At 43.4% G+C, this 12,484-nt stretch overlaps 1 protein-coding gene across 1 annotated transcript in view; it reads left to right on the top strand.

Annotated features, from left to right (window-relative positions):
- The window catches only part of adgrb3 (adhesion G protein-coupled receptor B3), a 711,502-nt gene that overhangs the window by 476,457 nt on the left and 222,561 nt on the right, over positions 1–12,484 (top strand). Inside the window, 2 exon segments of the mRNA XM_055635039.1 lie at positions 1,514–1,616; positions 2,530–2,573. Coding sequence (XP_055491014.1) covers positions 1,514–1,616; positions 2,530–2,573 — 147 coding nt within the window.

The following is a 12,484-nucleotide window of genomic DNA, read 5'->3' as shown; positions in this document are numbered from 1 at the left end:
GCTCTAGTGAGACCACTGTTTTGGTGTGCAGTTTTGGTCCCCTAATTTGAGGAAGGACATTCTTGTTATTGATGGAGTGCAGCGTAGGTTTACAAGGTTAATTCCCGGGATGGCGGGACTGTCATATGCTGAGAGAATGGAGCAGCTGGGCTTCTACACTGCATTCTACCCTAACCCATTCTCCTCGCATTTCCATCAATTTACCACTCGCCCCTCCCTTCTCTTGATTCAACCACTCGCCCACTAATTCACTGTCTGAGGCTAATTAACTTACCAGCCAGCACATTTTTGAGACGTGGGAAGAGACAGGAACACATGAATGAAACCCAGGTGAATGCCGGGAAGATCATGCACAATCAACAAGGGAAGTTAAGCTTAGTTCACTGGCAAATGCACGTACAGATACAGTGAAAATCTTGCTTGCAGCAACATCGCATGCACATAGATTCAGACAACACAGAGCATAATTCATCCAAGACAGTGAAAAAGAGTATACAAAGGACTTGGTGCAAAAACATGATTAGATAAACAAGTCCATGGTATTGCCAGAGGCGGTCTGTACTGTTCCATCACTGAGGTTGGATTATGGTTGTGCTGGTCAGTTCAAGAACCTGATGGTTGAAGAAACTAGATATGCCTGAACTTGGTGGTGTGGGACTTCAGGCTTCTGTGGCTCCTGTCTGATGGTAGCACTGCGAAGAGTGCATAGCCCGAATGGTGGTGATCCTTGATGATAAATGAGGTCATAAGTGATGGGAGTAGAATTAGGTCAGGTGGCCCATCAAGTCTACTCTGCCATTCAATCATGGCTGATCTATCTCTCCCTCTCAACCCCATTCTCTCTATAACCCCTGACACCCCTACGTCTTTCTTGAGGCAGCACCTCATGTAGATGCTTTCAATCATAGAGAGAGTTGTGCTCTTCATGCAGTCCACCACTCTCCGCAGCCTCTTGCATCCCTGTACTTTAGAACTACCACATCAGGCCATGATGCAACCTGTTAGGATACATTCTGCACTTATACTTGTACTTGTGCTTGTACACTCTGGAGTTTAGAACACAGACTCACAGAGAATGGTGAGTCTGTGAAATTCTCTGCCTCAGATGGTGATGGAGGCAGGATCTCTGGATGCTTTCAAGAGAGAGCTAGATAGGGCTCTTAAAAATAGTGGAGTGAGGGGATATGGGGAGAAGGCAGGAACGGGGTACTGATTGGGGATGAGCAGCCATGATCACATTGAATGGCGGTGCTGGCTCGAAGGGCCGAATGGCCTACTCCTGCACCTATTGTCTATTGTCTATTGTCTATTATATAGATAACCACATGGCCATGTTGAGTCGAATGGCATGTTTCTGTATTGTGTGACTTCAGGAGTTTATGACTTTAACTATTTCTTGAACTTTAATTGCTTCTGGGGAAGAATCTGAATTCAAGGAGCCGGTTTCTGTGTTTATTTTCTTTGGTGCAATTGTTTTGTTCAATGTTTTCTCTTTTTGTTGCTTCTATTCCAGAAATTACACAGTTGTGAATTCGAAAGTGATTGCTGTAACAGTTAGACCGGAACCACAAATTAGCGAATCTGTGCTGGAGATCGAACTGGCTCACTTGGCGAATGTAAGTATCTCCAAGTTCACCACATGCAGCTCCAAGGAAACTTGGAGCCTCCATCCCCCGAGACCAACCCGTCAGTTTTGCACAGGATAATCTTGAGTTGCGAAGCATCATACCAACAGATACATTTGCCTTCATCACCAACGTATCTACATTTGCTGCCATCATTGGTGTTTTAAGGACTTGTGCTCTGTTTCCTAATACACCCTGGAGCCCTACCATTCATGGTGTAATGTTCCAATCATGCTGTATGTACAAGACACAAAATGCTGGAGTAACTCAGCGGGACAGACATCATCTCTGGATAGTGGGAATGGGTGCCATTTTGGGTTGAAGAAGGGTCTCAACCCGAAATATCACCCATTGAGTCTGAAGAAGGGTCTCGACCCAAAACGTCACCCATTCCTTCTATCCAAAGATGCAGCCTGTAGATTAACCCTTATTAATTCACGCCATTTATAACCTTCACCACACATATGTGCATGCCACCCTTTACATGGTATTATAGTACTACACAAAGACACTCCCTCTCTCTCTCTCGCTCGGGCACTCTATCTAGTCAGTAAAGCCAGGCGTGAGCAGCTGGATGTTTTAATGTTCCTGTATACTTAATGGAATAAAGTTGGATTTCAACATGCGTGTGTTTTTCATATGGGTCGCTGATAAACACTACCTGTCTCACTGAGTTACTCCAGCATTTTGTGGGGGGTTTTTGTGTAAACCAGCATCTGGAGTTCCATCCTCCACATGGTGTATGCATACCTGGGATGTGGATATTAGTGATAATGGTAACTTCTTATTTTATCACCCAAAGAAATTATGATGAAAGCAGACCATTTTTTGTGGCCTATCTCGTTGGCCAAAAAGAGTGTATTGAGGAGGTGTACTTATAACTATTGTCTTTGATTATTTTTAGGGAACTTATAATCCATACTGTGCACTGTGGGATTATGGCAAAATGTAAGTAACAATACACTATTATTTCTTCATTATTTAGGAAAGTCATATTCTTTGGAATTATTTTGATTGTGTGAAGGTTTTTTTTCCAAATGTATTTACCTCTTCCAAGAAATGAGGTGGATTGTGGAACCTGCTTGTTGTGATGGAACTAGCATGACAGTTCTATGTAACAAGCTATACTGACCTGAGATCTTTCCCCATTTGTCATTGTACCTTAATTCCAGCAAACACAATGGTGATTAAGCAACTACAGTATGTCTGCAATATGCAAAAGAGCCATATAGCAGTAATCACTTCTGCATCATACACTGAGGAATAGAGTTCATAAAATTGCATTGGCAGAGAGTTTCATGTATGTTGAGTCAGTATTAAAAATTCATTTGCGGATGGAATATTATGTGAGCTGATTCAGTGTCTGCACGGTTTTCATGACTGCTCTTAAATATGGACTCTGTTTGATATTGCTTTGGTAGAGGCAATGATTCATTGAGTGGTAGAGATATTATGAGCCAAGGCACCAGATTGATGGTGTAGCACTTGGTGTGCAATTCCTGCTCAGAATTATGTGATCCTAGAGGGTAAGATGGTGGTTGTTGTCTACATGGATTTTAGTACGGCATTTGATAAAGTCCCCCATTGCAGGCTGACCCAGAAGACTAAGATGCACAGGATTCACGGTGACCCAGCCATTTGGAGTCAGCATTAGTGTATTAATAGACAACAGAGGGTTTTGCTGGAAGACAATAATTTTGGCTAGATAGTTGTGACAGGCGGGAGTTCCTTAAATGTTTGTGCTATTGTTTGCTATAAATATAGATGACTTGGAGATGAGTTGGTTAATAAGTTTTCAGAAAAAAACATGATTGTTGGAGTTTGTGAACTGTGAGGAAGGCTATCAAAATGTGTAGTAAGACACAGTTCAGCTACCAGAATTGGCAGATCAAGTTTAATCCAAGCAAGTATGAGATATTGCACTTTAGAAGGTTGAATGTAAGGGGAAAGTATACAGTTAATGGCAAGACCATTGACAGTATTAAAGAATAGAGGGATCTTGGGGTCATAGCTCCCTGAATGTGGGTGATACTGTGGTGCAGCTGGTAGAGCTGCTGCCGCACAGCACCAGAGACTCGGGTTCGATCCTGAGCTCGGATGCTGTCTGTGTGGAGTTTGTACGTTCCCCCTTGGACCGTGTGGATTTCTTCTGGGTTCTCTGGTTTCCTCCCACATTCCAAATATGTGCGGATTTGTCAGTTAATTGTAAATTGCCCCAAGTGTGTAGGAAGTGAATGATATAGAACTAATGGCAATGGGTGATCGATAGTTGGCATGGGCTTAGTGTAGTAAAGGGCCTGTTTCCATGCTGCACCTTGAAACCTAACCAAACTAAACAAGTAGGCAGAGTGGTAAATAAGGCATGTGGGATGTTTGCCTTCATTGATCGGGGCATACAGTTTAAGAGTAAATAAGTCATGATACAGCTCTATAGGAATTAAATTAGGCTGCATTTGGTGTATTGTGTACAGTTCTGGTTGCCCCATTACAGGAAGGATGTTGAAGCTTTGGAGAGGGTGCATTGCCAGAATGCTGCCTGGATTAGAGAGTGTTATCTATTTGGAGAGGTTAGACAGACTTGGATTGTTTTCTCTGGAATGCTGTAGGTTGAGGGGAGACCTGATAGAAGTATGTAAAATTATGAGAGGCATAGATAGGGTCATAGCTTTAAAGTGAAAGGGGCACAGTTTAAAGGAGATGCGTTGGGCATGTTTTATACGCAGAGGGTGGGGGGTGCCTGGAATGTGCTGTCAGGAGTGGTGGCGATCAAGAGGAATTTAAGTGGCTTTTAGATAGGCAAATGGATATGGAGGAAATCTGCGCAAGTAAGAGATGGTGCACTTTAAGAAGGGAAAATATAAAGTTAACAGCAAGACCCTTCACCTTTAGGAATGGAATAAGCAGGCAGATGTGAGCTTGCCATGTGGATATTGCAGGCCAAAAGGTCTTTTCCTGTACTGTACTTTTCTATGTTCCATGTTCTATGTTAATTAGATAACTGGGCAGGTTATATTCAGCTACGATCAATGGCAGAAAACAGATTTTAATGGCATCGGTCCCATTATATAACCTGACTGATTTTGACTCCCAGTCACATAAATGCAAAGAAAACCAAGGAATATGTATATTCAGCTGCTCATTCAAAATATCACCCTTACACGATAGCCCACTGTGAATAATTAACCACGGAACAGAAAAATAAGGCAGTTTAACAGCATTTTCTGCAATAGATTTTATCATTTAAAAATAAATTGGATAGTTATATGGACGGGAAAGGAATGGAGGGTTATGGTCTGAGCGCAGGTATATGGGACTAGGGGAGAATACGTGTTCGGCACGGACTAGAAGGGCCGAGATGGCCTGTTTCCGTGCTGTAATTGGTATATGGTTATATGGTTATAGATGAATCTCAAGTTCACTTTATGCCAACAGCACGCATCAAATGACAATTGATATTACAATAATAATTTCCAAAGCTGGAAAAATAAAAGCGCATAATAATCAGTTTATTAGAATAAACCAAAATAAAGTAAACATTGTGCAATAATCCATTGGTTAAATATTTGCACTTTACCTAAAAATAAAAGTCAGCAAGTGTGATGAGTATTATGGTGCTCTATTCAGCCCTTGGACATTGAGGGTAAGGCTAGTGTTTAGTGCTGATTCCAAATTACCTTTGAGGAGGTGGTAGTGAGATGCCTACTTAAGCTAATGAACCTGTTCCCATTGTTAGATGGGCACCGATTATCCTTTCATCCGTAGAATGAATTGATACTCAAACTCCATTCATTATCCAGCAATAATGAATGGAGTGCGATATATTTTCAAGTCAAGGAGGGAAACTATCCACTGAGATCATCGGACATCTGCTGCCTCTGGAGGAGGTCACAGGTTTGGTGCTGATGTCGAGGAAGACGAGGTATTTGTGCAGTTTTGGGTGGGGTGACAATTGTGGATTTCTGTATTCTGGAGAGTGTTGAACTGGTACACTTTGGGACAACTGGGAAATGATCAATCTTATTCCAGACTGTAGCTTGCACATGGTGAGACTTTGTCTAAACTTGTCCACTGAAGTCTCTGGACTTCGCATTTAAACCTGTAAACTTTTGCCTCAGAAACTGCTACCAAATGAACCCTTGCTGGGGAAGTTAAGAAGGTGCAAAGTTATATGTGAAGAATAACAAATGAGGGGCAAAACCCATCAATGTAAGTGCTGTGATGCTCTTCCCCTCATCTAATACTCAGACTGGCAGCTCAGCAGTAAACAATGGCCAGGCTGGGCATGCGAGTACATCGTCAATGAAGCGATGGAAAATTTGCCTGTTTGCTTTCCATTGGCAGAAAGACAGAGCACGCTCTTCACCTCCACTCACTCTCAGCATGGCATTCAAGATGAAAACCTGCCTGCCTGTTGTAGAATATGCCTGATTTGTAATTCACTGAAACCTATGACATGAAAAGCAAGTGAGTTCTGCAATGGACAGGTTATCCTCCCCTGCAGATACCCACAGATGGTAAGCTGCAAAATGAACTCCGTTCTATGCAGTCTGCTCTGCCTTACACTCTGACCAGCCCGGCCAATGGAGCATAGCCCAACCATGTTTTCACCTTTCAAAATTATTTTATTAATTCATGTATTAGTTGGCTGCTCTTATTCAAACAATACACTCTATCTCCCTGCAATTCAGAGATGATCAAAATCCACTGGTAGACTCCCTCAAGACCCTGCATTCCTGTTCTACCCACTCTCTGAATAGCCATTCACCTCTCAAATGACATTCACACCCATCCTATTCCAAAGAGAGCACAGATACAAGCAGAAGCATGCAGATGGCCAGACAGCCGAGTCTCATCAGGGGTCCTCCCAACCTGTCACTTTACTTATTGGAAGATTTGTTTGCAATAGCAGGAGGTCAGATGATAATCTTTGCTTACTTCTATTTTGTTAATTGGGATTATTGAGGGGATGCATAATTGCAGATTTCAAAGAGATGGCCTGCCGCTGTCTAGCCACATGGTTATTTGTTGGCAATGGGAGGTAATTTTCCTTGTGTTCTAGTTGTGCCTCCTTTACCTTGATGATTCACTTCTTATCACACGGTGTCTTTTGAAACGAACGGAAAAATAATTCTTGCATTGTGAGAGTTAATGAATTGGATGAATAACTGGGCAAATTTAGAGGCCGTAGCTAATTTGTTAATGGCTTATTTACAAACAATTAGAGGTAGCTGCATGGTATAATGTTGATTCCATTTTTGCTCTCCCATCACAGACTAGCTCAGCGGTGATGGCACTTCAATTGGCCTTTCGATCTGGCTTTCCGATCCCAATCATTATTTTACAATCAGGGCAGGTGCTCTTTCTTCCCAATAACCCTTTCTGGCTTAAGTCCTCCCTCCGCCACCTCCAGTTTAAATTCCAGTTGGAATATTTTGGAGGACCAAAAAACCAAGAACCAAGAACAGATATCTGCACACAGGGAAAACTTAATTTAAATTCATTCCAGGTGTTTTGGGTCTGGCTGACTAATTCTTGATGATGATAGACAGAAAATGCTGGAGTAACTCAGCGGGACAGGCAGCGGCTCTGGAGAGAAGGAATGGGTGACGTTTTGGGTCGAGACCCTTCTTCAGACTGAGTCCTTGGTCAGGCAGTAATGAGCTGCGACCAGTCAGTGCGGTGAAGGTGCTCCCACAATAATGTTGGGTATGGAGATATAGGTGTTAATACAGTAGCAATGGAGGAACCTTGATGTATGGCGAATGGTTGATGGGGTGGAAATCAACGTAGAGGTGATGTTGTTTATATTCATTTGCTCACCTTGTCCTCCAAATTTATGGGGTTTGTGGGTACAGGAGGTTTTTCCAGATAACCTCTGATGTTGAAATATGAAGGAAGGACTGAAGATGCTGGTTTAAACCAAAATGCTGGAAATTCTCTCCAGAGATGCTGCCTGTCCTGCTGAGTTACTACAGCATTTTGTACCTGTCCCTGATAAGTTGATATAGTATCTTGTTATAGGGTCCTAGCACTTTGTCGATAGTATTGGGATAGCCCCTTGAATCTCGATGCCTCCTTTCCTTTGCAAGTCGTGTCCTGGAGTAATCCAGGGTTCAAACACCATGTTTTAAGAATAGAGCAAATTCACCCAGTGCATATCCTTCGTTCTAAAGATAAACACAAAATGCTGGAGTTGCACAGGCAGCATCTCTGGAGAGAAGGAATGGGTGATGTTTCGGGTCAAGACCCTTCTTACTAGAGGTTTACTCCAGCATGTTGTGTCCATCTTTGGTTTAAACCAGCATCTGCAGTTCCTACACATTTCAAGTTATTAATGTTTCTAAAATAAAGAGCTGCAGTTTTTTTCCCCAGAGTAGGGTAGTCAAAACCTAAGGGCCATAGGTATAAGGTGAGAGGGGAAAGATTTAAAAGGGGCAACTAGAGGTGCAACTTTTGCGGTTTAAACCAGCATCTGCAGTTCCTTCCTACACTCACCATTCCAACTTCTTTCACCACCCGTCTACTTAATTTCCCTTTTTTATGTGTCCCTCATTAGGGAACATAATTCTCCTTACACTCCAATGGCTAGGGGGTTTTCCTAAAGGACTAGCCCCATTTTCAGGTGTCTGAGTACTCTTTAGCTTTTAGCTGATGTGTTGTTCTCTCAGTCAGCCAGCTCTAAATGGTTTGGCATTTTTGAAAGAAGGGTTGGCAAAAGGATTGCGAGGGATCTGAGGAAAGACATTTCTCATCCAGAGGGTGGTGAGGGTCTGGAACTCACTGCCTGATCATCATCCCATGTAGACACAAGATGCTGGAGTAACTCGGTGGGACAGACAGCATCTATGGAGAGAGGCAATGGGTGACATTTCGGGTTGAGACCCTTCTTCATCCCCTGTACACAGCAGTTGCAGAGCCATGACCCTCAGAGCTACGTACCCAATGCTGGATGGTGGGACAAGGATGGGTAGCTCTCCATTGACCATCATTGACATGATGGCCTTCCTCCGTGTTGTCCATTTACTATGATCTTATGATACTAATGGAAGCTCGATACAAATGGGGAGAGTGGATGCTTTAGGGAGAGGATTTGGTAAAGTGAGTCGATAAGTTGAATATAAAATTGGTGGGGGTGTTTTCTGAGTGGTTAGTGGTGCCCTGCAACGATCAGAGCTGGGATCTCTGCTATTTGAGATGTACTTAAATAATATGGATACAAATGTAGGCGGTCTGAAAAGTAAGTTTGTAGACAAAAAGAAACTTGGTGGAGTTTTGGCCAGAGAAGAAGATTGTCAAAGGATACAACAAGATATAAATCTATTGGAAATCTGAGCGGGGAAATGGCAAATGGGATTTAATCCAGAGGGGAGAGGTGATACATTTTGGGATGACCTTCACAAATGGCTTCACAAGTGATAAAGAGGGCGTATGATTACATGCCTTCATCAGTTGAGGGAATAGGTTTAAAAGTTGGTAAGTCATGTTGCAGCAGTATAAAATGTTAGTAAGGTCACATTTGAGGTATTGTGTGCAGTACTAGTCATCACACTACAGGAAGGATGTTGGGGCATTGGAGAGGGTGGAGAAGAGGTTGCCTAGATTGGAGTTTATTAGAGGTTAGAAACAATTTGATTGATTTCTCTGGAGTGTCAGAGGCTGCGGGCCAACCTGATGAAAGTATATAACATTATGAGAGATATTGATAGGGTGGATAGTTGGCCTTTTTCCCAGTTTACTGTACACTTTCCTGATGCATTTGATCTACACAATGCATCACCTCATGCTTTGCCAAATCAAACTCCATCTGCCATTTCTCCACTCAAGTTTCTAACAGGTTTATATCCTGTTGTCTTGTTCCCAGGCTCAAAATGTCCCATATTAGAGGGCATGGGGTGAATGGGGGAAAGTTTAAAGATATGCAAAAAGACTAGTTTTGTTTACACAGAGAGTGTACCTGGAATGAGCTGCCAGGGAGTTTGTTGAAGCAGATAAGATAGCAACGTTTAAGAGGCACTTAGAGAGACACATGTATAGTCAGGGAGTTGAGGGATATGGCAGATGGCACGTGTGCAGGCAGATGGGATTAGTTAGCTTAGCACCATGGTTGGCGCGGACATGTTGGGCCTGTTCCTGTGCTTCCACCTTCCATGCTCTCAGTTGTATGTTCTTTGTTCTGAAGCCAATACAGAGGGTTGTTGTATTAATGAAGCTGCCAATACCCAACGGAGCCTCTCCATGCAACTGCAAAGGGAAGCCCAGAAACCCTGCCGTTCCCAAGTAAATGCGGAGGATAGGGGAAAGCTGGAGCAATTCAGTCACATGGCTGAAGAAGACAGGATTTTCAGGCAAAAGAATTGCCATTCTGTACTGTATGACTGCAACCCCATCTACTACCCAGCCCTCACCATTTTTCTTTGTTGCCTCTTCGAAAATGCTATCAAATTAATGAGACACGATTGAGTGAGCCAGCCATGTTGCCTATCCATATTAGGCCCTGCCTTTGCAAATGCAAATTAATCTTGCCCCTTAGAATATTTTCCTGTAATTTCCATACTGCTGATGCAAGGCTCACCAACCTGTCATTATCTGGCTTTTCCATTCTGCCCTCCTTAAATAAAAAAAACTACTTGTGCTAATCTCCAGTCTTCCTCTACATTGTTTGTGACTATTGAAGATTCAGTTCACCTCACCTCCCAACTAATCCCTCTTCCCATCAGACCTCCTCAATCCATCGCAAATGCTGACACGCTCCTCCTCCTCACCACTTCCCCAAATTATCAGGTCTATTCACCCCTTGCCCGACTCATCATCCCACCTCGACTCAATTCTCCATTCTCACCTTTATTCAACTCCTTTCCTCCTATTCACCCCTCTTTCCAACTGCATCCTGACACGACTCACCATTCCAACTCGCCTTTACCCTGGAAGCCAGTCTCCATTCGCCTTATCACTGCCTCTGATTCACCCATTTCCCCAAATGACACCTCCTCTTGACCATTCCACCTGCCCCCTATTCAGCCCATCCTCCAATTTAACCTTATTCATCCCATCCTCCAATTTATCCTTCCTCATCTCATCCTTTCCCAAATTTACTGCTCCGCCAATTCAACTCACCTTTCCTGGGAAAACTCCTTCCCCACCTCCCTCTCCTTCTGATTTATCCCTTTTCTGAAGTCACCCACTGCCTGACTCATCCTTCTCCCATTTCACATTTTCCTTCAGACTCAACCTCATCTAAACTTACTCCTTTCTCAGGTCAACCCTCCCACCAACACACCTCTACTCCCGATTCACCTCTTTCCCCAACTTACCCTGTCCCCAACTCAAGCCCCTCTCCAGCTCACCCTTCACCCTGGGTCACTCTTCCACCTCACCCTCTCTGCCTCAAACATATTCTCGACTTCCCACTCTCCATCTCAACCACCTCCTGCTTCAAACTGATCTCCAACTTCCCCTTCCCCATCCCCTGAAGACTTTTCACAGTTTTAAAGCCAAGTTAGTAGCTCCTGATGCCTCTATTAGTAGCTACTGAATTTTTCTTGGTCAAATAGTTGTCTGGTCCCAATAAGCATCATTTATAAATCAACACAGGTCATAAGGTCATAAGTGATAGGGGCAGAATTAAGTTATTCGGCCCATCAAGTCTACTCCGCCATTCAATCTGGCTGATCTAACTCCCCCTTCTAACCTCATTGTCCTACCTTCTCCCCATAACCCCTGACACCCGTACTAATCAAGAATCTATCTATTTCTGCCTTAAAAATATCCGTTGACATGCTCCACAGCCTTCTGTGGCAAAGAATTCCACAGAGCAGAAGGAACAAGCTAAATAAATGCAGAGCTCGAAGTTGAGAGGACGTGGCATATCAGAAATCACTGGGACATGGCTACAAAGCCATCAGCGTTGGTGTGGCCAATGTATCGATTATACCAATTTGACGATAGGGAAAATAATGGCGGGGTGGAACAACTGTGGAAAAAGAGTAAAATTCCATTTGCAGGTTTCTGTCCATTGAAACATGATTTGTAAGAATAAAGGGAATGCATCTTGTTTTGTTTGGAAATTTATTGTATTTAATTAGATTGGGGAGGGCACAAGACCACATTTTAATCGGTACGATGCCATTTATCTAGGTTAGATGTCAAGAGGTGTTGTTTTTCCTGGAGAGTAGTAGGCCTCTGGGAACAGATGCCAATACTTACAGTGGAGGGCAGTTCATTGAGGGCAGACCTGTTTCAGCTCGTGCACTTGGTAATTACTACAAAAAATTGTCAGGGTGGTTGGGCAGGTGAGGGCGATTCACTTTGTTTTTGCTTTGGGAGAGGTGATGAGCCACCTCTGTTGACATTATCAATTGATTTTGCATTGGACAGGGTGAAAGAAGAAGACGGTTAGAGTCATACAGTGTGGAAACAGGCCTTTCGGCCCAACTCGCCCACACCGGCCAACAATGTCCCAGCTACACTAGTCCCACTTGCCTGCGCTTGGTCCATATCCCTCCAAACCTGTTCTATCCATGTACCTGTCTAACTGTTTCTTAAATGATGGAATAGTCCCAGCCTCAAATACCTCCACTGGCAGCTTGTTCCATGCACCCATCACCCTTTGTAGGAAAAGGTTACCTCTCGGATTCCTATTAAATCTTTTCCCCTTCACCTTGAACCTATATCCTCTGGTCCTCGATTCCCCTACTCTGGGCAAGAGACTCTGTGCATCTACCCGATCTATTCCTCTCATGATTTTGTACACCTCTATAAGATCATCCCTCATCCTCCTGCGCTCCATGGAATAGAGCCCCAGCCAACTCAACCTCTCCCTATAGTTCACACCCTCTAGTCCTGACAACATCCTCCTAAAT

Source organism: Leucoraja erinacea, chromosome 5 (assembly GCF_028641065.1).
Source record: "Leucoraja erinacea ecotype New England chromosome 5, Leri_hhj_1, whole genome shotgun sequence".
Lineage (NCBI taxonomy): Eukaryota > Metazoa > Chordata > Chondrichthyes > Rajiformes > Rajidae > Leucoraja > Leucoraja erinaceus.
This window is presented reverse-complemented; position numbering and strand designations above follow the sequence as displayed.